This window comes from Scleropages formosus, chromosome 10 (assembly GCF_900964775.1).
Source record: "Scleropages formosus chromosome 10, fSclFor1.1, whole genome shotgun sequence".
Classification (NCBI taxonomy): domain Eukaryota; kingdom Metazoa; phylum Chordata; class Actinopteri; order Osteoglossiformes; family Osteoglossidae; genus Scleropages; species Scleropages formosus.
Window position 1 is genome coordinate 20,766,416 of NC_041815.1, and position 22,131 is coordinate 20,788,546.

At 42.8% G+C, this 22,131-nt stretch overlaps 2 protein-coding genes across 3 annotated transcripts; one reads left to right on the top strand and one right to left on the bottom strand.

Moving 5' to 3' along the window:
• Positions 1-11,736: 11,736 nt before the first annotated feature.
• Positions 11,737-14,853, bottom strand: mrpl28 (mitochondrial ribosomal protein L28). 2 transcript variants are annotated; one of them, XM_018748551.1, is made up of 6 exons: positions 14,720-14,853; positions 14,091-14,417; positions 13,645-13,797; positions 12,679-12,813; positions 12,465-12,554; positions 11,737-12,163 (listed from the first exon to the last, which is right to left on the bottom strand). In XM_018748551.1, exons 2-6 carry the CDS (start codon positions 14,376-14,378, stop codon positions 12,068-12,070), a joined length of 762 nt encoding a protein of 253 aa, XP_018604067.1. In that variant the 5' UTR covers positions 14,379-14,417; positions 14,720-14,853; the 3' UTR covers positions 11,737-12,067. The 2 variants fall into 2 exon arrangements, with proteins under 2 accessions (XP_018604067.1, XP_018604068.1); XM_018748552.1 differs by having other exon boundaries at positions 11,741-12,163; positions 12,465-12,551; positions 14,720-14,837.
• A 5,545-nt stretch (positions 14,854-20,398) lies between these two features.
• Positions 20,399-21,507, top strand: gemin7 (gem (nuclear organelle) associated protein 7). Its single transcript, XM_018748580.2, has 2 exons — positions 20,399-20,499; positions 20,714-21,507. Exon 2 carries the CDS (start codon positions 20,759-20,761, stop codon positions 21,143-21,145), a length of 387 nt encoding a protein of 128 aa, XP_018604096.2. The 5' UTR covers positions 20,399-20,499; positions 20,714-20,758; the 3' UTR covers positions 21,146-21,507.
• Positions 21,508-22,131: the final 624 nt, after the last annotated feature.

Sequence of the window (22,131 nt, forward strand, 5' to 3'; positions counted from 1 at the left end):
TAATCCTAAGACATTTCTCATTAATTGCCCTAACTTATCCCTGCTGTGGGAGTATGTGTAGGTGAGTAAGACCTATGTGGCACCTGGTCCTTCTTATTTCCCGACTTATACTCCAAGTTTCTTCACATAAACCCCAAATCACTGTGACCACAATGGGGTAGGCGGTTACTGGAACATAATAGATGGGTGGCGCAGTGGCACAGCAAGTAGCGCTGCTGTCTCACAGTGCCTGGGTAGTGCAAGAGAACATGGGTTTGATCCCTGCTCAGTCTGTGTTGAGTTTGCATGTTCTCCCTGTGTCTATATGGGTTTCCTCCCACAGTCCAAAGATATACTGTTCAGGTTCCCCCATAGTGTGTGAGTGACAGAGAGAGTGTGTTCCACTGATGTATGGATGAATGACCCATTGTAAGTAGTGTATCTAGCAGTGTAAGTCACCTTGGTGAATAAAGTGTGTGGGCTGATAACACTACATAGTATCCAATGTAAGCTGCTTTGGAGAAAAGCATCTGCTAAGTGAATAAAATGTAAATGTAATGCCAAATCTCTGGTCTGTGGGTAATGCCTTCTGAGCAGCAGTCGGTTAAAATGTGGTTTTAGACATCTGGGCTGTGTGATACGTCATAGTGAAGGAGAAACAGCGTGGCAGTCTGTGGAACGAAGTAACACTTCTCCTGTGAGAGAGGGACTGGTCGGTGAAGTTATGTGAGCACTTGTATGGTATGGCTTTGCTGATCTGACAGGTGCGTTTGAGTCTCTGGTTGCCAGGGCTACAGGATAGCAACTCATTCTTACTGGTAACTAGCAGTATGAGAAGATGGCCTTGGTATGGCTGTGAATATCTGTCAGCCTCCTTGTACACATGAAATCATACTGGACTGATTCTGATACTGGAATCTCATACCAATATGGAGAGGAGAAAAAAAACTGGAAAAATGATGGCATTTGTTCTAAGTAACGTTTTTAAATGTAATTTTAAAGAAAGAATTTTTAAAGAAATCGCAACAGTGTACTCTTATGAAACACATACAGCAGAGCTTGACATTAGAATGTAAAACAAAAACTGACACATGGGCTGTCAATTTTACTGATTGATAATGAGCATAGGATGGAAATGGTGAATGACTAATGCGATATTGAGAAACCATTGTCATGAGTGGATGTTTAAAATCATTTCAATCCTTCCGATACTTAGTGATTCAGAGAGCTGTTCTTATCTGGTACAACTGACTGCATGTAAAACTATAGATTCCGAGAGCCAGTAATGAAAAGCTCCGTTATACAGTTACATTTAATTTAATTTAGGTCCCAGATTTTGCACATCATGCTTTATTTATTGAATGGGTAAAAATCACTCCTCACACCTAATAAACACAAAAACATTTCGTGCTGCATGATCTGTTTCTAAAACTCTTCTGTATGTTGTTCATGTCTGTGATGCTGCTGTCTGAGAAAAGTAGCCAAGTGTTATGAAACAGTTCCATTCATAAGAAGGGAAAACTTGGACTCTACGTCAACATGTGGCCTCATTTTTCTTTCAAAACCGCCGAAGAGCACACATGTAAGGGCCACTGCGATGGCAGCACGGGTCACTGACCAGGGTAAACTTTCTGTGAAGTCACCCTAGAAGTCAACTGCCCCGTGGAGATTTGTGGCGGCTGGTGTGCGATTGGGAAACAAGAGCATTATTTACAGGAGGTGTACTTTTCCTGTGAACAGAGAACTGGCACTGGACCGTGACCATTTATCACTTCATGGCAGACAGAGGAAATCTTGTCCATTTTATGCTGAGTGAGTGATGATGACCTGCAGCTGGTATGACTCCTACTCTGTTATTGACCAATACTGGAAAATGCTCAGTTTCAAGTGGCGGGGAAACTCCGACAGCAGGAGAGCTGCCAGACAGAGAAGAATAACCAAACACTACCATCACATACACCCAAACACATAAAATATGCCTTCCGCCAAAAAACATACAAGTACACATGTACACATGCACCCGCAAAGCTGCGCATATAGTTGTCACGTATACATAAAGCATAGTTTCTAACCACAGATGTACATCAACAGTAGAACCCAGAATAACAGCAGAAATTCAATAAGATAGACAGATCTCTTGAGTTTTCTGGATGAAATTCGTCGTAATCAGACTTGAATTGTACTTCAGTAAAAATGACTTGGTTTAGCACCGTTATGACTGTTTACTTTGTTCTCCGATAGGTGCCGGGCAAAGCAAGCTGTGTTAGCAGAATGTGCTGCTGTAATTCATGTCAGTGGAGCAAGTGGAAAAAACAGTTTCCCACAAAAGCTGCACTGACTAAAGAAAAAAGGAATTAACCTCCATAGCTTCCAACCCACTGGAATGAGGAAGCTTAATGTTTCAAAGTATTGTCGAGCAACACTCATTTAGCACTCAAATGTCAACACGTACGTGTCATGAACCTGCCATGGGAAGTGAAACAAACATGTGAATTTGATGCTACTTGAGGATCGTTTGATGGTGCCTTCGTCCCGGAGCCTGTTTGTTTTTCAAGTGATGGAGGGGCAGTTGGGCAAGTTTGGCATCTGCGGTCAATTTGTTTGCACTAAACCAATGCAAAACACAGTAGCTGGTGTATCAGCGTAGCCTTGAAAAGTGACGGGAAAGGTTCAGTGGGAATGAGAAGAAAAAAATGCATGAATCATTTCGGTCACAGAGAAAAAAATGGAAGTATTATTGAGTACCAAAGCCAAACAATGAGCAAAATGCTGCCAGAAAATAGAAATTGCCTTGGAATAAATATCAACCACATTTTTAGAACAAGCTTAGATGGTAGATTTGGGTTTAGCCAAATATTATGTAAAGTATCAGTCACATGATTGACAAGGAGAGGAAAAAGCGCCTCATAACATCACCTCTAAGAGTTTTACAGGCTGAAAAAGATAATAAATAAAAACTTCCCTGAGTTTTGTAAGATCAACAGTGCTCAAGAACTTTCAGATAATATAAAAATGTAAAAGAGTCTGGGCCAGTTATTGATTATACTTTTTCTTCAGTTATTTTATTCTGTCTCTAGTGGAGTTTCTTTGCTGAATTATTAAATTGAAGCCTTTAATTACCAACAAATCACAGACCACTGAAAATGTTGCTTGAGTTCAAAAAGATGAAAAAAGATATCAATTTTTGACTTCAACATGATTCTACAAATAAAAACAGAACCAATCTTCTTGAAACCCATTTGAAGCTGCCTGAGAGCTAAAAATACTATTTCCTATATATATCACCTGACTTCTTCACAACATCAGTGCCAATTACAATATTTATTATATATAATATGGTAATAAATTAGGTAATATATTAGACTACACTGGGACATCAGCTAGTGTGTTTCTCATACTTACGGGGTCAGCTGGTAGTGAAGTGACATTGCCTTTAGACCCAAAGGTTGCAAGTTCAAATCCCCCTTGTAGCTGTAATACCCTTAAGCAAGGTATTTAACCTAAATTACTCAAGTGTATAAATGGATAAGTAATCATAAGCTGGTTTGGAGAAATGCATCAGCTAAATAATAATAGATCCTTTAGTTTTTAGCACAAAGAGGGCGGTCAGTGGTGTAGTTGTTAAAGACAGAGACTTATACTGGGAAGACTGCTGTTTAAGTTGTATTCCCTGCTATAGCTGTAGTACTCTGGTGATCGGCACTACTCATAAATAGCTGGAGTGGAATCCTGAGCTGTAAAAAATGGGTCTTATCATTAATGTGAGTTGACTCATAAAAGGGTCAACTAAGCAACAAAGTAAACACTGTTGGTTTAAACTGTGGCCTTTAGTGATATTATTTACGTAATTGCTAACATCAAAAGACTACGAATTATCCTATGCTCTAGTAAATATCCATTTATTAAGTTGCCATTGACAAAGGTTACTACTCATGAATAGCTGTAGTGGAGATACAGAGTGACCAGCACTCAAACACACATACACACAGCATAATCACAAAGACACACACTCTCACCACCCCCCCACACACACACACTCACAAAGAACATGGTCAGGTGTCATTTTCACAGAAAGGTAAAATGCAGTACCATCCAGCACAACTTTCCCGGAGACTTAACGACAACATTTGTTTTTTCAGCTTAGGCTTTTAACAGTTAATGCCATAGTGGTCCTTCACCAGATTTTGAAATCCCCCCACTTCCATAATGAATGATTCACAGTGTCCATAGGTATACTTCTGTAGCGCACATACTTACAGGAAAAAAGGCAGTGTGTTGTTTGCCTTTCACCCTGCTTCCCCACCTTTCTCGCTCTATCATAATTTCTGGAAAATCCTCAAGAAAAAACCTCTTTTTTTTTTTTTCTGCAGTTGTCGGAAGACTTTTGGTCAAACACGACTTGCATTCCTAACATGTAGTCATACCTAAAACACTCTGTGGATTGTGCACTGACCACAACATTAATTACATAACTCTGTAACAAGCCTTGCATTTAACTTTTTCTCTGAAGCTGTGCAAGCTTGCAGCTTCCTGCCAGTTACACTGTACCAAGGCTACAGATAAATGCTCCTATGTCGTTGTTGCTTCTTGTCTGTAAATAATAATCTGTGAGTTCAGCTTTGAACTAAAGAGAAAGGTTTGAACTAAATAAAGAAAAAACTAGGGTAACAAGACAACGTAAGGAAAATCAGGGTACATATTTAAAATACACGTGTAGGAAATGCTTGTGGCCAGTCAAAAAAAGTACATCCCGATAGACTACCTGAATATGACCTTGATGAATAACTGAGAGAGTATTTTGAAATACAGTCCAATCTGGCTACACGTTCTCACGCAGAAATTACTGTTATTAGATTGCTATCTGCAAGGCCTTTTGGTGCAACTGCCCCAATCAGAGGACTGAAAAAGTGCATAGAAAAAACCCACATACACAAAATGGAAACCTCACAGGATCTGATACATAAAGCTGATATCTATTTCTGTGTTGTCTGATACGGTATATGTTGTGAAAATTCAACGGTAAATTCATTACAGCTGTCCATTTCAATTCAATAACAAATTATATGTAATAACTGTTTATTCAATGTTTATGGGGAAAAAAACTTAAAAAAACACCCGTTTCGTGACAATCCAGCAAATATGTGCAAGTGCAAGTGTAAAGGCACATCATATACTCTTGGTACAGTAGAAAAATCACACTCATTTTCAGTAAATGTACGATGAATATGTGACGTTTACATGGTAAACTCAGCAGTTCTAAATTATCTTGGGTAATTTAATTTTTGAGTAAATTACCTTAAAAAAATTAGTGAGTTTAATTTATTCATTCAATATATGCTATTTCAAAGTGATTTAGCAAACGCCTTCATCAAGGCAACTTACATTGTACTATTTACTGCAGTAAACTGCCCACAACCACTCACCCATTAATACATCAGAGCAATACAACACATACTCACACTAAGGGCAATTTAGAGTTACCAGTTAACCTGAGATCAGACACATATCTCTGGCTGCTGGAGGAAACCCATACAAACTCCACACAGACTGAGCAGGGATTGAACTCATATCCAGTCGTCCCATCCAGTCACTATGAGGCAACAGGACAATCCGCCATCCCCTCATGCCTTCCTAATTCTACAGGTTGTGCATTTTGAACATGGAAGGGCCATATAAACTCTCCAGAATTTCATCTGACGCTGTCCATTTGTCCGTGTACATATTAGCAAACATGTTCATTTCACAGCTTTACAAAGCTTTGCATTCCTATTGCTCCACAGCGAATGATGATGTGGAAATGAAAAAGCAACCGCACAATAACATGAAAGTTTTCTCCAGAAAATCACCCCCCACCCCTGATTTTAGGAATAAATAACTGAACATAGTGCATTAAAGGGGTGAGGCCTACTATGACAAAGCATTTCCACAGGACTCTCGAGTGCCGCCTAGTGTCTATGCGTTAATAAACCCAAGGTGGGAATTTCCTCTTGGATTTATTCCTTTTTTCACTTCATTGCCATCCCAGAGCGGAGGAGTGTGATGTCAATGCTACACCAGTGGGTCTTTCTATCACTGTGAAGACTGGCACATACACTGAAGTCGGCTGCACCAGGTCGGCACAAAAATCAATTAATCGCAAAAAAAGGAGGGAAAAAAAAATTAATGGGGCCCAGTAGCAGGGACATCACTAGTAAGCCTAGTTTTCGTTTTTTTTTTATTTTTGTCAAAAGCCTTTCTTAAAACTATTCAGATGATAGAGTTGCAAAGACGAACTGATGAGAACCACCGAACCAGTGATTCTCAAGTGACTCTGCAACGAAAATCAATAGAAAATGATCTGTAATGGTTTTGATTGTGTAGAGGAAATTGACATGCTTTCCTTGAAAATTTTCTGGTTTACAATATGGAGTTTCCATTAGACAAATTTGATGTGGGGAAAAATGGGTTTGATGTCTCCGATTTAAACTGAAATAACATTAAGACACCAATAAATCACAAGCGAGCAAAACATGAATTATTATAAGACCAGAGGGAATAAATAGAAATATGCCCCCCAAAAGTCTATTAAACCTACAAAAGAATGTAGTGCAATGTGAAAAAATCACAGTGCACAACTAATGGAAACCATCAAAAACCACTTTACACTGAAAAAGACTTCCTAATGGGTCATATGACTTCCATATGTAATACTAAAATTTAGCTAAACTAGAAAAACCACACATTCACCGAAAGTACTTATAAGCAAGGGACATATAAAATGTCACTTGTTCTCCCAAAATGCCGTTTTCAGTCAAAATAAGTTTTATCTGTGACTAGTCACTAAGACTGAAAGTAGCTTCTATGCATTGTGCGTCACTGTTAATATTCTCACTTCTTGGTAAATATCTTAATACTCATCAATAAGAGTGTGGCCACAAGGTGATTCCTGTCTTTGAACGTAAAGCACTGCAAAACTGAAAAAAGTCAACCTTCAGAAATATTTGCTTTTAACTGCAAAGGATTAAACATCCATGCATCCATCCATCCATCCATCCATGCATCCATCCATCCATCCATCCATCCATCCATCCATCCATCCACTGATTATCAGTAACTACTTGTCCAGTGGATGGTCACTGTGGTCCAAAGTCTATGCTGGAGGAACAAGGCGCGATACAAGATATACCCTGGACTGGATGCCAGTCCATCACAGAGCAATCATACACACAGTCACTCATTCACATAGAAAAAGTAAGGTCACTTTAATCACCAATCCAGTCAAAAAGTGCTTCGTGTTGTGCCGCCCGGCTGACTGTATTCATAAACTTTTTAAAAATTAATTCACATTGGAATTTACAAAATTTTTTTGCAGGTCTTGCCCAACAGAAGCCTGAGAAGTCTTGTTCCATGTCACTTACAGTAAAGTTGGCTTCCAGTCTGAGATGCTTATGAGAGTGTGTTTGGGGTTCTGGAGGTCAGGTGAGGTCTTGGACCTGATCAACTGGTTAGAGGGACTTTCCTGCACCTGTACAGGATCCCATTGCATACCACAGCAACACATGGCCTTTTGTCAGGCTGCTTTTTTAAATATGAAGTAACAGAATTTTACCAGTACCTTTCAACATGTCAAAAGATAACAAGCATCAAAAATAAACAATACTTTCATTTTCATGTTTGGGTTTTTATTGCATGAACAGATACCTCAAACTGCAAAGTGACAGCTCCTTCATATATTAATAAGGAGGTGTGGATTATGACTCATTCTGGATTCCCGCATCAACCATGAGGCTGCTGTTAAAGCGTCTGCTGAAAGTTACCGAAGAAACAAATAAACGGAGCAAAGAGAAGAGACAAGGAGAATAGGTTAATAGCCCTGCAGTGTTACTGTTCCATTCCTGGAAATCAGATGGTTTCTTTTTCAAGCTACCTTGAACAAAGACCTGTCTTGCTGGGAGGTGAATTCTGAGAATAAAACATGGCCTTCAGTTCGTGTGGTTACAAGAAAAAGCCACAACTTTTACACAAGCCTGGTTCTGAGCACAATGTCGAATAGAATCAGCCTTCTGTGTGGTTAAAAACAATACACTGCTATGTACAGGTACATGCAGACACCTTTACTCAACAGGAATTTCATCTCAATTACTCATTTCTACAACTGGTTGTGTGGTCACATTACAAATTAAATTTGAAAAGTAGGTAATTGTATAACAGGGGGGTGTGGTGGCGCAGTGGGTTGGACCGAGTCCTGCTCTTCGGTGGGTCTGGGGTTCGAGTCCTGCTTGGGGTGCCTTGCGACGGCCTGGCGTCCCGTCCTGGGTGTGTCCCCTCCCTCTCTCCAGCCTTACGCCCTGTGTTCCCGGGTAGGCTCCGGTTCCCCGTGACCCCATATGGGACGAGCGGTTCAGAAAATGTGTGTGTGTGTGTAATTGTATAACCTCCACTACCTGTACCATATATTACAGTATTACTATATACACACACACTGTCTGGAACTGCTTGTCCTGAGCAGGGTCACAGCAAACCAGAGCCTTACCTGGCAATACAGGGCACCAGGCTGGAGGGGGAAGGGACACATCTCAGACAGGGTGCCAGTCCATCACAAGGCACTGCAAGTGGGACTCGAACCCCAGACCCACCAAAGAGCAGAATCCAGCCAAACCCGCTGCACCATTGCACCACAACATCCCCTACTGCATTACTACCACCATGAAATTTTCTTTCCCTGGAAAAAATGAAAGGACAAAGGCTGAATAGAATAATGAATTATTATACAATGAAAAAGTTTAGAAAAGTCAATTATACTGATAGCCAAGGTACCTTTATAAACCAGTTTATCTGCGCTACAGTAACGGCAGTGCTTCCCTGATGGTTTTGCACACTTTTAAACCTCACCATGTTACAAATCTCCTAAGAGATTTGCAAAAGCACCTAGCGAAATTATCTTGCCATCTGTCACCCTCCCAAACCTCTCAGAAAGGGTGGCAGGCTTTAACATAGACCTGCAGCATGTGCACTCATATGGAAATGTGGAAGTGGAAAGGGAAAGCAGATCTGAGATGCAAAGTATGGTTTGCGTTGGACCACAGTTAACTTATTTAAACTCTTCACCTGCTGCAAACGTATGCTGCAGGAGCTCCCACTGTGATTCACACCTGATGACCTGGCTGCGAATGAGTGGTATCGCATGGAAGTCGGAGATAACAAAGACTCTGAGCACTCTAAATTGCCCCTGGTGATTGAACGTGCGAGCGAACAAATGTGTGTGATCGGGATCGACTAACACCCCACAGAGCGTGTGCCCCGCCTCACGACCCAAGCTTGCAGGATAGACTCTGAACCAGGGCACTGGAAGAGCGGCCCTGACAATAAATGCCTTCTGTGAGGAGAAAACCCAGGCACCACAGACTGCCTGTTCCCTTTGCATGATGAGCATGACTTTGGTCCTTCCATTCTTGTTGGCCCTCGAAATGCCTACAGTCATCTAGAGGACTGTGGGCAGTGCGCTCCTCCAAATGTGCCACATAACCCGATGAGCCTGCAGTTAGCAGACAGCTCACAGTACACACCGCGTATGGGATGTGTGCCAGTGTTCAGCTCTCCCGAGTTTCTGTAGATCCTGCTCTGTGAGGGACAGACTATAAAGTAGGTGGAGAGGAGAAGGCTGAACCCAAAGCATGTGAGCAGAGCTCACACATGGGTGTGAGACTTGGCAGCCTGGCACTGGCGAACTGCTCAAACTCGACAGATGGAATTCTCGGGCTTTGGCTGTTTTCTTTCCTTCACACCGGGTAAGGTGATCGCTTCTGCATTCTAGGCCTCCTTGGGCATTTTGAACATTGTCTTGTTACATAATAGCTAAGAGAATCGGGCTATTTTGGCAAATCAGCAGGTATTCACAAGAACAAAAGATAAGTGCGAGTGGATGCCCGCAGCGGATATGCCCAAGGTCAATACAAAATACAGCAAGTGGAACTGAAAATGACTTCATGGAATCTCAAATATTTCATCCACCCATATGAGCGAAAGCCCAGTGCTTGAGGCTACTAGCAGTACAAGCAGCCTTTTCTTTGCAATAACAATAGAGCAGATTCGGTTGATTAATCCGTTCTGATGAAAATCAGTCAAACTTTACATGCACAGTATATTCACCGTCATAAAGTTCAGGTTAATGGATACCAAAGCGCAGAAGTATGTAGTTTCAAGTAGTTTGCCTTCAAACTATTTCGCTGGAAGCATTTCTTTGGTTCCTATTTCCTAATTCAAGAAGTAGATAACCCTACAACTTGCATGAAAACACTTCACATTGGCAACCTGAATCTTGCCCTCCTCCAACCACAGAGATGTCAGAAAAATGAGATTAGTATCTCTGAAGTGTTTGCACTGAAGTCAGATGGTTTCCAGGAACTTCATACCCTGTCTGTAACATCTTTGTGTCTTTGGCACTGCAGTTTCTTTGAAATATTCATTATTCATGTAAGATTATTAATTTTTCAACATAATGATCTGAACCCAAGTGCCAAAGTAAGCCAACTGCTGGCTGGTATTGAGAAAGGGTATTTCCAAGAGGACGTTATGGTCCGGAGCACTGCTGTGTAGCTGGTATTCCCCTGTGGTCAAGGTCCCATTACCCGTGTTGTTCTTGACTCCTAATACCCACGGGAGTTCCCACACACGGGCTGGGGTGCCACAAACCCGCAAAATCACAAGAGAAAGCAAGGACAGCTTCCCACAAGCTGAACAAAAACCAAAAATGAAAGGAGCTCCTATTCTATTTATTGTTTTTGCTTTGCAAAAGGCAAAGACTGAAAAGGCAGGTGGGCTGGTAATAGACAGGTTTGAGTTCCCAGAAGACCCACCTATCTGCAACTGATAATAACCAAAATGGGACCACCTGAAAGTTCTCAACACAGTTCAAGCAATCATTCCCCCAGAGTAAAAACAGGCATGTGTGGCTTGCAATCTCGTGGACCTTACGCACATCTCTGTGTGAACTTTCCTATGCTGGGTTTCGCTGGCAGGACACATGACTATGCCACACACACACACTTCCTTCTGAAGCATGAAACAATGAAGTGTTTAACAACGGACATAATGACAAGGCCTTACAGTAACCTTTCTTCGGCCTATGCAGCGATACTCGTGTAACAAAAAAAAGCCTTTCTGCCGCACACTGTGGCACATGTGCAAGAACCGGGACTGAGCTGATCTTGATGCAGAGCTCGTTTCTGTTTTCATAAATGCTGTGTGGAGGACACACTAGGTGATGCCTGTTGAGATCCCAGTGCCATTGTGAGCACTGACATCTCTTGGCCGTATACAGCTATGACAGTTTACTTCACGCAACAGGAACGAACATGTACAGGTGAGTACCTACAGCACCGTTCACAAAATACATCAGGGCAGATTAGAACAAGAAATTAAAGCAGTCAACGTACCAAAAGAAACAAAACACACAATTACATGGTGAACTTCACTGCTGCTCAGTCAGACTGTGACTCCTCACTTTGCTGACAGACAACACCTTTACCTATTTAAACCATAAAAAAAGTGAGATGTGAAATTATCCACAAAGCACATCGTACTTACAGTAAAAAAAAAAACCTGTACATTGACAAATTTGAGTAGATAAAGTGCATATCCACGTCTTCTATCATTAGACAGTTTATTACTTTCCTGACTTAGCCACAAAAGTGAATAGAGATTTAAACATCTGCAACCCCACAGGCTGCATTTAGTGTGAACTCCTGTTATTCAGATTGGCTCTTAGCTGGATTATATTCCATCACATGTGAATGAAAATTGATGACAACTGAAGAAAATGGCAGATTCTCTTAAGAGCTACACAGACACAAATCAGAGGCATTACCCTTGTTTTTATGCAAATAACACATTTCCACCTTCATGTTCATTCAAGGTCAGTAACACAAAGCAGTAGGTGCATGGAAAGTTTATTTTTAAACCTGAATTCAGTATACATGTAGAGATGTTACATTTAACTGTACAGGTCTGGCTGAGCAAAATTTGAGGAAAAAAAAAACTAATAGGATAATTGCAGGACAGTTTTCATCCCCAATTCACCCAACGACCCACAGTCTCCATAAAAAGGCCCTCATTTCTTCTCCACAATCACAGGTTCAGATAGCTTTTGGGCAGATAGCTCCTTCACAAGGTTCTCCACACACTTGTAAAACAGCGGGGTTGGCTCCTTTGGGTGGGGAGATAAAGAAAGGAGAATATTAGTGCTGGCAGGGCAGCTATAGGGGGCTCCCATTCTTGGCTACTTCATATGGTCTGGTCATGCAACACCCTACTTTACTCTTACAGAGGCAGCAGGTAGGAAAACGGTTACGGCCACAGAGTTGTAACTTGCAGATTTTCCATTCATATCCCAAATAAAATCCCATTCTGCCATTCCCTTGAGCATACTACTTTACCTAAATTGCTCCAGTGAGCTATGTAGTACATCGCTGTGAGTGAATGCAATGCAAGAGTGTTAGTAATACCACCTTGTGTTCCAGTAGTCTCTGCTTCTCCACAGCCTCCTCGAGACTCAACCCAACCCATTCAGCTTCCTCCTCTGGTATCACAAACTGCTGCTTGAGATGATGGGATGCGGATGGGGGTAAGGAGCAGAAGCATGAGAGAACCAAGATGTTATACTGCATGTAACTATGAATGCACTGTGTACCTGTCTAAGAGCACTATGTAAAAACTGCCCACCTTGTATTTGTTGTAGATCCTCTCCCTGCGATCAGGATCCTCAGGGTAGAGCTCAGTGTCTTTGCGAGCCAGTCTGAGAAGCATTGCCCGCTTCAAGTCCATTCCAAGTTTGGAGTTCAGGTCCTCCTTTGGGGTCTGAGGGAAACACACATGGAGTCACAGACAGTTGCTCTCTCACTCCAGTGATGGATGAAGACAGCAGCACACTTGTTCCACAACTGTGTGCCATCTAGGGATACAACGAACATTATAGCTTATAAAGGCATACATTAGAATAAAATAAAAAGTTTCACCATCACCAGAGCTGCAAATATCTTCAACAATATTTTTATGGTAATAACATGTTCTAGCTAGCTCCAGCAAAAGAAACAGCTTTAGGTCACAATGTAATAAAATACACACACACACACACATTTTCTGAACCGCTTGTCCCATACGGGGTCGCGGGAAACTGGAGCCTAACCCAGCAACTCAGGGCGTAAGGCTGGAGGGGGAGGGGACACACCCAGGACAGGACGCCAGTCCGTCGCAAGGCACCCCAAGTGGGACTCGAACCCCAGCCCCACTGGAGAGCAGGACCCAGTCCAACCCACTGCGTCACCGCGCCCCCGTAATAAAATACATAAAACACTTATTACTACTTAATGTTTTTTCAAGTTAACCTACAATGCTAGATATACCATACACAACTGAACTTTCATTCATCATTCAGCAATCTCTACAGCACAGGAATGTAACACATTCACACACGAACATACAGTAAGAGCAATTCAGAGCCAGTAGTTCACCAGAAACACGTGCTGAAAAAACCAGAGAACCCAGGGGAAACCTACACAAACATGGGGAACATACGAACTCCACGCAGTAGGAGCTGGATTTCAGCCCACAGTCTAGGAGCTGTGAATCACCAGTGCGCCACTATTCGGAGGCATTACAATTATAACGTTCTCAGAAAAAGGCAGTCACCTTGAGAATGTAGAAGTCAAAGCCATACGCAGCATCAATGAGGTCCAGGGTGCGCATGGTAACCGTGATGCAGAACTTGTGGTCTAAAATCTCACTATACAGAAACCGATCAAAAAGCTGAGGCTTCCAGCACTTCTTCACCCTCGTTGAGAGCTGCGGATAAAAAGTACGCAGCAGTAAACACAGTCACAAATGGCCTTATTCAGCCGATTGCCACATTTATTCAGCTTCAAGTCAGCATCCTGGTGACAGAAATTACAAAACTGATGAAAAGCAAGCACTGAAAGTGTACCTGTTCAAGCTTATTGGAAAATCAATGCGTGGATACTTGTAAAGTAATTCTCTAGATAGCAATTAGGACTAGACAAAAAGGACAAAAAAAAAAAGACAATCTAAGGCAGGGATGACACAAGCAGAGCTGTGAATAAAACAGAAGTTGGACTCACCTTATCGTTGTTGGCGTAGCGGTACCCTGAGATCCAGCCCTCCCCTCCCCACAGGCCCCTCTGTGACTCTGGGGGGTAGTAGATGGGGATGGGAACATCCTGCACGCGCTCTCGAACCCCACTTTTGGGGTTAAGTCTGTATTTGACTCCCAGTGGCTTCCAGTGGACTGCAGTAGGTGGCCGTGTCTCCTGCAGAGAGCGCAGATAGTGCTGTGGTAGGCGGGCATATATGCCCTCCTTGAGCTTTAACGTGTTCCACAGTTTAGGGGGGTACTTGTGTAGAGGCATCTTCTCACAGGAGTGATGGGGTGGGGGGGGGCAGCCTGCCTGGGGGACAACAAGGAAGAAAGAGGAAGATATCAAGCCTGTACCACAAGAGAAAAACGTCTAGGAGGCGAATTACAACGTAGGAAGGTCATGTATACACTGTAAATGACTGTAACCTGTGTTTACCGTTCTGGTTAATTAAAATAAAATGTGAGCTTACAGAAAGCTAGCCTAGGTGATTAGGTATCTTTTCGTTTAAGAGCTATCTCTCAAAGAATTACGATCTTAAGACAAAAAAACCCATTTCAACGTGCAAGACAACATTCATATAACTTCTTCTGAATAAATACAGGAAAACTTACCGATTTATTTCACAACATGGAGTTACCCGGAATACTATATTTTGGAGAATACCACCAAGGCAACTTCCGCTCACGTTACTGCTCAGCAAGGGCACGCTGCCGTACTTCCGTTTAAATTGACACGCCCACTCGCATTAAGGATTGGCGGGAAATTATTAGTGTGTAGCCACTGAGCGACATGATTGGTTGGCGGAGCTGTCTGTCGATAACACTCCTGTAACAAAGCACATAGAACATAGAAAATATTATAAAGTGCTTTTCTGATTTTATCATTTCTTCCCGAAAATGTCATTGCGCAAGTTGTTTAAAAAAAGCATTGTTGCACGAATACTAAGTCAGGGGCATATTCTGTTCTTACTACGCTTTCAAACAAGATGTTTTCCACGGAATTTTCTCGATGCAGTTTCCGCCCGAAAGGTGGAATTGAACCACTCTGCCGCTAAGCAGCTACAGGTTTGAAGCCTGCACCCCGGACCACCGAGGCTCATCCGGGCAACATAAGCTACCAAACAGGACGCTTAAATATCTCGAGAAATGTATTTGCTTTTCTTTTATGGTGGCAACAGTCAACCGCAAATGCCTTTCTTATTGTGAGAAATATATTGTAATACGGTTAGTCACATTGTTTTTCCCTTTATTTTATAAACTGATAGTAATATTTCTCTCTATAACTAACAAATATCGTGTAACCTGTAATGCTTTGCGCAGAAATGCTAAATATGTGAGCTGCTATTGGTCGAGGCTACCGTCACGAGGGTGGTGCTATCTCTCAGAATCAGAATCAGAACGACCTTTATTGCCAAGTATTTTCACACATACAAGGAATTTGTCTTGGTGACAGAAACTTCCACAGCACAGACAGAATGACAGTGACAAGACACAGATGAGAAGATAGAATATGTGAATGAAGGATAAAAAATATAGAAAAATATAAAGTACCCAATACAAAAAAATAGTCACTTGACATTATATGTATGTACAGGTATGTTCTATACAAATGCAACGGAGTGTGAGTAAGAGATATGATGTGATAAATAGTTATAAATATAAATAGCGTTGTGTATTGCACTGGTTTACTCTCTAGGGGGATTTAGCTGTTCATGAGGTAGATGGCCTGAGGAAAGAAACTTTTCTTATGCCTGGCTGTCCTGGTGCTCGGTGCTATGTAGCGCCGGCCAGATGGCAAAGGTTCGAAGAGGAAGTGGCCTGGATGTGAGGGGTCTACAATGATTTTGCTAGCCTTTTTACTGACTCTGGACGAGTGCAGTTCTTGGAAAGCTGGGGGGGGGGTGCGCCGATGATTCTTCCAGCAGTCCGAACTATCCGCTGTAGTCTTCTGATGTCTGATTTTGTAGCTGAGCCGAACCAGACAGTCATAGAGGTGCAGAGGACAGACTGGATGACTGTGGAGTAGAATTGCATCAGTAGCTCCTGTGGCAGGTTGAACTTCCTCAGCTGGCGAAGGAAGTACAACCTCTGCTGGACCTTCTTCACAATGGAGTCTATGTGGGGCTCCCACTTCAGGTCCTGTGAGATGGTGGTGCCCAGGAACCTGAATGACTCCACTGTTGCCACAATGCTGTTCATGATGGTGAGTGGGGATAGTGCTGAGGTGTTTCTCCTAAAGTCTACGATCATCTCCACCGTTTTGAGTGTGTTCAGCTCCAGGTTGTTATGACTGCACCAGACAGCCAGCTCTTGGACCTCCTATCTGTAAGCAGACTCGTCACCGTCCCGGATGAGGCCGATGAGTGTGGTGTCGTCTGCAAACTTCAGGAGTTTGACAGAGGGGTCTTTAGCGGTGCAGTCGTTGGTGTAAAGGGAGAAGAGCAGTGGGGAGAGCACACATCCCTGGGGGGCGCCAGTACTGATCGTGCGAGTATTGGATGAACATTTTCTCACCCTCACTAGCTGCTGCCTGTCTGTCAGGAAGTTGGTGATCCACCGACAGATGGAGGTGGGCACAGAGAGTTGGGTTGATTTGGACAGGAGGAATTGTGGGATGATGGTGTTGAAGGCCGAGCTGAAGTCCACAAACAGGATCCTCACATAAGTCCCTGGTTTGTCCAGATGTTGCAGAATGTAGTGCAGTCCCATGTTGACTGCATCATCCACAGACCTGTTTGCTCAATAAGCAAACTGCAGGGGGTCCAGCAAGGGTCCAGTGATGTCCTTCAGGTAGGCCAACACCAGTCTTTCAACTGACTTCATGACCACAGACGTTAAGGCCACAGGTCTGTAGTCATTAAGTCCTGTGATTTGGGTTTCTTTGGAATGGGGATGATGGTGGAGCGTTTGAAGCAGGAAGGAACTTCGCACAGCTCCGGTGATCTGTTGAAGATCTTTGTGAAGATAGGGGCCAGCTGGTCAGCACAGGTTTTTAGGCAGGCCGGTGAGACGTCGTCTGGGCCTGGTGCTTTCCTTGTCTTCTGTTTGACGAAGACCCGACGCACCTCCTCTTCACAGATCAAAGGTGCAGGAGGGGGGAAGGTGGGGGTTACCGGAGGTGTTAATTGATGCGCGGAGAGAGGGTCAGAATGGGTGTGGGGTGTGAGACAGGGTTTTTCAAACCTGCAATAAAACTCATTCAAATCGTCGGCCTAGAACTAGAACCGTAATATTTAACAAGCTTCTTTAAAAATTAGCACACCAAACGTTTAAAATGGTATATTTTGCCTTTACATTGCAGCATGTAGCAAAATACTTAATGCTTTCAGAAATGTTGACTATATGATCACCTCCATTGCACTACTGTCACTTATCTGCAGAGAAAAGCATCTGCTAAATGAATAAATGTAGGCTAAATGTAAATGTAATTCAGAGTGAAGTGTAACCTGTTTTATTGTACTTTTATAATAAATTAATTAAATCAATTTATAATACTAATCATGTTTATTTAAACATATTGTAATTAATATGAAAAAGAGACCATAAGAATAGCAGTATATCTGTATATCAATATATCTCCCCATGTTCTTGTGGCTTTCCACCCACAGTCCACAGACACGTTTCAGGTTACCTGGGGAATCTAAATTGTGTATGTGTGTGTGTCTTACACTGCTTTACTGTATAAGTGTGTGAATGATTACAGGGCGGGGGGTGCGGTGGCGCAGTGGGTTGGACTGCAGTCCTGCTCTCCGGTGGGTCTGGGGTTCAAGTCCCGTTTGGGGTGCCTTGTGACAGACTGGCGTCCCGTCCTGGGTGTGTCCCCTTCCCCTTCCGGCCTTACACCCTGTGTTGCCGGGTAGGCTCTGGTTCCCCGTGACCCCGTAAGGGAAAAGCGGTTCTGAAAATGTGTGTGTGTGTGTGTGTGATTGCAGGGCTTGATTTTACTGTATGCAGGCCTTAAGCAAAAAAAAGGGGGAAATGTCAACACCATTATATCATTTTACATTTACATTACATTTACATTTATTCATTTAGCAGACGCTTTTCTCCAAAGTGATGGACATCTCAGCGAGAATACAATTTGTGCATTACATTAAGAGAAAGAGACATGGCTGCAGACACGTGATTCTTAAGTAAACATAGTTTGTTACTTTCCACTTTAAGCACCGATGTTCATCGCTTGACTAGGTGCATAAAACGCAGGATAGATGAATCTTGATGACCTCCTATGAATTTTATTTTTTTTTAAAGAATAAGGTACACAAATAATCACATACGATGTTTGCATGATGATTTAAACTATTCTAATGACAAACAATAAAACAGATAGACAAGCTGAAGAAAGAAACTTTCTTAGGAAATGCCTACAGTGGAATTATATCTTTGAAATATAACTTTGAAGATTTAGTTAAATGTCTCTCTCAGTCTTATTTCCTTGTGTTTTTCTTCATTTCTCTATTTTTTCCTGCCTTTTTCATTTTTTTTCTATCCTTTATAAGCTCTGCAAATTCTGTAGGCCCTAGCTGGAAATCTGTAGGCCCTGAATGATTGTAGGGAGTTCAGTGCAAGTGTACCCAGTATTGTATGTCAGCTAAATACTAATTAATAATTTTTGTAAGTCACTCTGGAGAAAAGTGTTTGCTGAATGAATAAATATCAATGTAGATTCTTATAACATTATTAAAAAAAAAAATGGTAGGGCAGTATCAGGATTTGTCTATCCTGTGTTTTATATGCACCTACTTGAATGATGAACCTCAGTGCAGCAAGTGGTAGGCAACAAATTAGGTTTAGTTGAGTCACATGTCTGCAGCTGTGTCTCCTCCTCTTAATGTAATGCATAAATTGTACTTTTGCTGAGATGTACGTCGCTTTGGACAAAAGCGTCTGCTAAATGAATAAATGTAAATGTAAATGTAGATTCCTCGTGCTGGCTGCTCAGCTGTCAGAATGTGCGCGAAATCCAAATTTGGTCCTAATGAATGCGAAAAAAGGCCTGGCAAGAGGAAGCAGAGAAATTCAATGAATCTCCTTGTGAAGTCCAATTCTCGTAACTCGAATGAGCGTATCTCGAGGATGGCTCATGTTTTTTGGGTTCGTATGTTAATTTTTTTCCACCTGCTGTTTGTGTCCTGCTCTCAAAACAAAGCAGTTCCAGCAGCGGCCACCAGGGAGCGCCTCATCTTCCCGCGCTGTGTTCATTCCTGATTGCTTTCGCATGCGGCATTGTTTTTCTATGAAATTTTGTGATTTCCCAGGGAGAGTGTTATGTGTTCCCATTGCTTAAGAGTGGAAATATCGCGGCAGCCTGAAACCAAGCTACTTAAATTCTTTCCTTACTTTCTGCTTTCATCATTATCCCGACACTTTTGCTCTGACATAACTCTGACTCAAGGAATCTTTCATATCCTCATTCATCTCACAAGCCTCCTATAGCCTATCTGTGTGTAAAGAGCGCATCACTGAGGTAGAATACAAAATTAGGCTGTGACATTTTGGAAGCTTCCAGAACTTCCACACACAGCATGCCAGAGCAGTTTAAAAATATATTTCCAAATGTTTTCTGTTTATGTTGTTAATGAAAACGTCTGTCGTCTTCGATTTCTCTTCCTCGATGAGAATTACACACCTCTTGATAAAACTGCAGTGACGTCATATTGCAAAGATTGTCCGCATAATGCAGCGAGCATCACCACCACGGCTGCTCGCAGAATGAAGCTGAATAATTTTCCACGATTCAGCACAACTTCCATATACGAATAGAGTGGTATCATTGACTGGTCCTCTGTTATACAAATATTTATAATATTACACTGCTGTAAAATCTAGATAACATACTAACACGAAATTTGGAGGGAGATTCATTAGACTAGTCTTTGTTTAATCCTTTAACGTAAATAGTGGCATGACACAAAACTCAAAATGCATTGTATGTTACTTTGCACTGGAGCCCACCTAGGAAATGTAGGTATTTTGTCACAAGTTTAAGAAACAACGTTCTTTTGTCAGTCCGCATAACTTCCTTTAACACAGACTCACTCCAGCTGTGCGCTAAAAATGTAAAACATTAGGCATTACATGTTGCAGGGTTAATAAAGAGCTTGTGTTCCACCTGATTAATGAAATGTACAGTAAATGATAGAAAACCCTTTGTGTGCGAGTCGATGAGAAACTTTGCTGTGTGGACTTATTGCGATCCGCGGACGAGACGAATGCGCTGCAGTGCGGTGGAGTGCGGTGCAATAGTCATTCCGCTGCGCTAGGGGGCAGTGTCCGCCCTGGCCGCTCCGTCCGCCCGAGTCTGAGTTCCTCCGAAGAAAAGCGACGCGAAGTTCGAGTGAACCGCAAAGCGCTTTAGTAAGAGTGTGAAAGGAGTGGAAACGGCGTCTGAGGTATTGTTTGTACACCCCTTTAATTTAAACTACGGTTATTTGTCTGTGTAGAAATGTTGATTCTTAAAGAAGGCGTCGGCCAAATCTGTCTCTCCAGCATAAACTAAACGCATATATACACTGACTGACTGTTTTGCCATACACGGACTGAGGCTGTGACTAGATCATGTGGCACATTCACGTATGTTTGATTTTGCCTCGGTTTGATTGACAGGTGTTCGCTGGAACCACCCCGGCCGATGACGTGTCCATAGAGAGGATGAAAACCCCCGTCCCTGTGTTGCGTCTTCCACGAGGTCCGGATCATCCCGACAGCCGGGGCTTCGACCCCAGCTCCCCCCGGTTCCAGGCCCTGCGCTCGACCCGCGGCGGCGCTGCCGCCGCCGCCGCCGGGCTCCCCGAACTCCGGGAGGAGCAGCAGGCTCGCTCCCTGCTCCGACAGCGCTACCTGCGCAGCCTGCTGGCCATGCGTGACGCGCAGGTTCGTTTCCGCATGTACGAGCGCGTGCACGTGGAGGCGCGCTTCGGAGCCTCCGACATAGACGTGCTCAACTTCCAGGTGTCGGACCTGCAGACGCCCATCGGAGTGCAGAAGGAAGCTTTGCTGCGGTGCCCAGACATGATCTCCTACTCGCTTGAACTGTGAGAGGGAGGACAGCCATGGGACACACACAGAGAGGACACCTACTGCACGTGTAACTCAGTGTTTGCTGAAAGGATATTTGTGGCTTTTCCCCTGTCTTTCAACGACAATTAAAACATAAGATGCAAAACTGTTGTTGTTTGCTCACAGATGAATGATCCATTGATGCCTTTCTCACATGGACTTATAATGTGGTTTCTGATTCAAGTCCTGCTTTCACCTTGCAGGTAGAGCCTTGTACATTTACACTGATTCATTTAGCAGAGGCTTTTCTTCAAAGTGGCTTACATCTCAGTAAAGCTTGAATTAGACCAGTAAAAAAAAATTCTCTGTATAAATCGGAATGTGCACCAAAGGGGAGCAGGGGGCAGCACGTAGTTAGGGTTCGGGCTCTCCTCGCCTTGCTCCTTGCAATCTGAAGGCCTCAGGTTCAAGTCCCTGCTTTGTTCAGGGGTACTATAGCAGCAGAACTTACCCTCAGTTCTATACCTTCCTAAACGAATAGATAAAGCATTCCAGAGTTGCTTCTTTAATACAGTAATGCTCCTTGCGTAAATGGATGGATGGAAGTGCCATCCAAGGGGGTCCGTCTCCGTCTGTCTCGTGGTTTCCGAGGCAAGAGAGAGGAGTTGAAATGGCTTTCCACCGGTACTTTCTGTGCATGTTTTGGTAGTGCAAACACAAGGAGGAACATGCAAAAGCCTCACCATGAATGCACAAGTGCATAATGGTTTACGGTAACCTGAATGGGTTTAGTATTCAAGGACTGCCGTCAGGGTGATAATGCCAACACAGCACCCTGAGCTGTGGGGAGAGAGGAATTCAGACAAGTGCAGAAGTTAACAGCAGTCCATCTCAAGTGTTTCTGGAAAAAGTGAAAGGAAATGGCTACAGGTGGATTTCAGATATGATTGTCTGGGAAGTCTGATTTTTTTTTTCCTGTTAAAAGTCAAGATTACCATCTGTTTTTACTTAGAGGGTCTTCTGAA

What these genes read in the sequence shown, in the direction of transcription:
- mrpl28 (XM_018748551.1), bottom strand. Translation starts at nt 14,378, where the DNA reads ATGCCTCTACACAAGTACCCCCCTAAACTGTGGAACACGTTAAAGCTC. An exon ending in GCTACGCCAACAACGATAAG is followed by an intron (nt 13,798 to 14,090) that starts GTGAGTCCAACT and finishes TTTTATCCGCAG; the next exon opens with CTCTCAACGAGGGTGAAGAA. An exon ending in GGATCTACAACAAATACAAG is followed by an intron (nt 12,555 to 12,678) that starts GTGGGCAGTTTT and finishes CATCATCTCAAG; the next exon opens with CAGCAGTTTGTGATACCAGA.
- gemin7 (XM_018748580.2), top strand. Translation starts at nt 20,759, where the DNA reads ATGAAAACCCCCGTCCCTGTGTTGCGTCTTCCACGAGGTCCGGATCAT.